This window comes from Myotis brandtii, unplaced genomic scaffold (assembly GCF_000412655.1).
Source record: "Myotis brandtii unplaced genomic scaffold, ASM41265v1 scaffold679, whole genome shotgun sequence".
NCBI classification, from domain to species: domain Eukaryota; kingdom Metazoa; phylum Chordata; class Mammalia; order Chiroptera; family Vespertilionidae; genus Myotis; species Myotis brandtii.
In genome coordinates, this window is record NW_005370653.1 from 34,993 (window position 1) to 38,165 (window position 3,173).

The following is a 3,173-nucleotide window of genomic DNA, read 5'->3' on the forward strand; positions in this document are numbered from 1 at the left end:
TGCGATCCCTCCGTCAGATATTTTGAGCCGAATATTCCACCTCTGCTGGCTTCGTTCTTGCAGCCCGCAGGCATAGTTCTGCTTCACACGTCTGAAACCTAAAAACCCTCCTCAATCCTGTGTCCTTCAGACACTCCCTCTCCGGATCCCCATCACCCCGCCCTCCGGGATGTCCCTTGAGAGAGAATCATCGATCGGCTGCCTCCTGCACGCCCCACACTGGGGATCGAGCCCACAACCCGGGCATGTGCCCTGACTGGGAATCGAACCGTGACCTTCTGGTCAACCACTGAGCCACGCCAGCCAGGCAACTCTTTTTTTTTTTTAATTAAATTTCTTGGGGTAACTGGTTAATAACATTACATAAATTTCAGGTATACAACGTCAAACTACAACATCTGTATACTCCATTGTGTGCTTACCACGCAAAGGCCAGAGTCCTGCTGCCCGTGACAATTCTAACACAGGGACCAGACCACTGTCATCCCTTTATCTTCCCGTGACAGATGGTTGTGAAGGATTGCGTAAGGACCGGGACTGTATCTTAATTATTTCTGTACTCCTAGCTTCTAGCACAGTGTCCGACAGGGAGTTGGTGCTCGATAAACATTTGCGGAAGGAGTGTTTATTGTCACTAGCCTCCGTGGAAACTTTATTTTTAGGAACTTTAGAATTTTTACTTTGGGGTTGGAGACAAAGTCCTGCCTGGCTTAATACAACAGATTTCAGCCTTTTGCTTCCGGCCTACAACGGCTCTGAAGTTCATATTCCAAGTGGAGTGAGCAACCAGGAAGCAAGAGGGAACACCTGGGCGCCAATAAGACTTATTGTTTGAAGGAAACAATGGTCCCTTTAAGACTACAGAGTCTTCTGAAGTCTTATGTATATTTAAATCTAATCTCAAATTATAAACGGGATTTATTGTGAGGGTGGAGTTCAAGGCAGCAGAATGATCTTTAGTCCTGGAGTTTGTTTGCATAACATCTATAGGCAAACAAGTGTTCTTACTTTTAATATAGTCAAACTTATCCATTTCTCCTTTTTAGATACATGTTTTTCGTGTCTTATGTAAGACGTCTTTTGCAACTCCAAGGTCTAAAAGAGTCACCCGTATTTTTAAAAATATATATTTTTATTGATTTCAGAGAGGAAAGGAGAGGAAGAGAGAGACAGAAACATCAATGAGGCCAACAAAGTGCGCGTTTTGAGAGGGGCGGAGCCGGATTAAAGACACTGCGTCACATCCTCGAGACTTAGAGCCCACGTGGCAGCGGTGAGGAGCGATTGGGACCCAGTGGCGTGGAAACTTGTGGTGCCGACAGGCTGCGGCCAAGCCTCTGTAAAGAAGGTGAAATGCCGGAAGCCAGTCCATCCTTGCTGCTTAACAGTTGCTGCAGGGAAGAAACATCTGCACAGCTTATGTTTCAAGGGACCTGGCGTATATGGCATACTTTTCTTAATATGTTTGCTCCCCTTCTTAGCGCTATGTGTTTTAACCAAGGTCACCTCTCCGAGAAAGGTTGTTTGCCCAGGTGGGGATTTTTCCCTGAAGTTAGGGAGGGAATAAAACCCCTTAACTAAGTGCCAGGCAGGTAGTTAATCACTTTAACTAAGAAGAATTACGTTTAAGCTACATAATCTTTACTCCCTGGAATGGAGATAAGAAACGCCCTAACCTTTGGAATAGAAATTGATAGGATTAAAATCAACTGGTATAAATACAGATGTAACAAGACAGTAAAAGACAGAGCCTGGCTGGAGATCCTGGCTGGAGAACCTGGCTAGGCTGCTGATCACCTGAACGCTGTCGCCGTGTCCTTCCTTCTTCGCCGACTCCGTCCACACCTTTGGGAACCCCTGGACCTGCTGGGGTTGGACCCCAACAGTGCAAGAGGTTGGCAGCTTTGGTTGAAGCATATCGAGCCGAGTGGCGGTGGTGGCAGCAGCGGCAGCAGCATCTAGGAGTCATGAGCGACAGCGGCGAGCGGGAATCCCGTTCTGCTTCCAGAAGTGGAAGTGCTCATGGATCTGGGAAATCTGCAAGGCATACCCCTGCAAGGTCTCGCTCCAAGGAAGATTCCAGGCGTTCCAGATCAAAGTCCAGGTCCAGATCTGAATCTAGGTCTAGATCCAGAAGAAGTTCTCGAAGGCGTTATTATACAAGATCGCGATCTCGGTCTCGCTGCCATAGACGATCCCGTAGCAGGTCTGGCAGCCGAGACTATGGGAGGCGTCACAGCCACGGTCATTCTCCCATGTCCACTCGCAGACGTCATGTCGGGAATCGGGCCAATCCTGCTCCCAACTGTTGTCTTGGAGCATTTGGATTGAGCTTGTACACGACAGAGAGAGACCTCAGAGAAGTCTTCTCTAAATATGGCCCCATTGCTGATGTGTCTGTCGTCTATGACCAGCAATCTAGACGTTCAAGAGGATTTGCCTTCGTGTATTTTGAAAATGTCGATGATGCCAAGGAAGCAAAAGAGCGGGCCAATGGAATGGAGCTTGATGGACGTAGAATCAGAGTTGATTTCTCTATAACAAAAAGACCACATTCCCCAACACCAGGAATTTATATGGGGAGACCTACCTATGGCAGCTCGAGCCGTCGTGATTACTACGACAGAGGCTATGATGATCGGGACTGCTACAGCAGATCATACAGAGGAGGTGGTGGAGGTGGAGGAGGATGGAGAGCTGCACAAGACAGGGATCAGATTTACAGAAGGCGGTCACCTTCTCCTTACGATAGCCGTGGAGGATATAGATCACGTCCCAGATCGCGATCATACTCACCTCGTCGCTATTAAAGCACGAAGTGGAAGGCTTTCTGAAATCTACCTTAGAGTTTGGATATTGTTTGTGGACAATATTTTTTCTTGTCTCCTGTTTAAAAAGTGAACAGTGCCTAGTGAAGTTAGGTGACTTTTACACCTTTTACGATGGCTACTTTTGGTGGAGTTGAAATGCTGTTCTCATTCGCATTTGTGTAGTTCGGTGCTTTGTTCCAAGTTGAGTGTTTTCAGAAAAGTATGTTTTGCATGTATTTTTTTAAATAAACCTTTATTGTCACATGATCTCACTCATTCATGGATAATAAAGACCATTATAAACTTATGAACAATAATAGATACAGAGGCAGAGCTGCCTCAAACTGATTGTCAAACTGCAGC

General features: G+C 46.5%; 1 protein-coding gene across 1 annotated transcript; it reads left to right on the forward strand.

Moving 5' to 3' along the window:
* Window positions 1-1,910: 1,910 nt before the first annotated feature.
* Window positions 1,911-3,054, forward strand: LOC102258087 (transformer-2 protein homolog beta). Its single transcript, XM_005881333.2, has one exon. It carries the CDS (start codon window positions 1,968-1,970, stop codon window positions 2,808-2,810), a length of 843 nt encoding a protein of 280 aa, XP_005881395.1. The 5' UTR covers window positions 1,911-1,967; the 3' UTR covers window positions 2,811-3,054.
* Window positions 3,055-3,173: the final 119 nt, after the last annotated feature.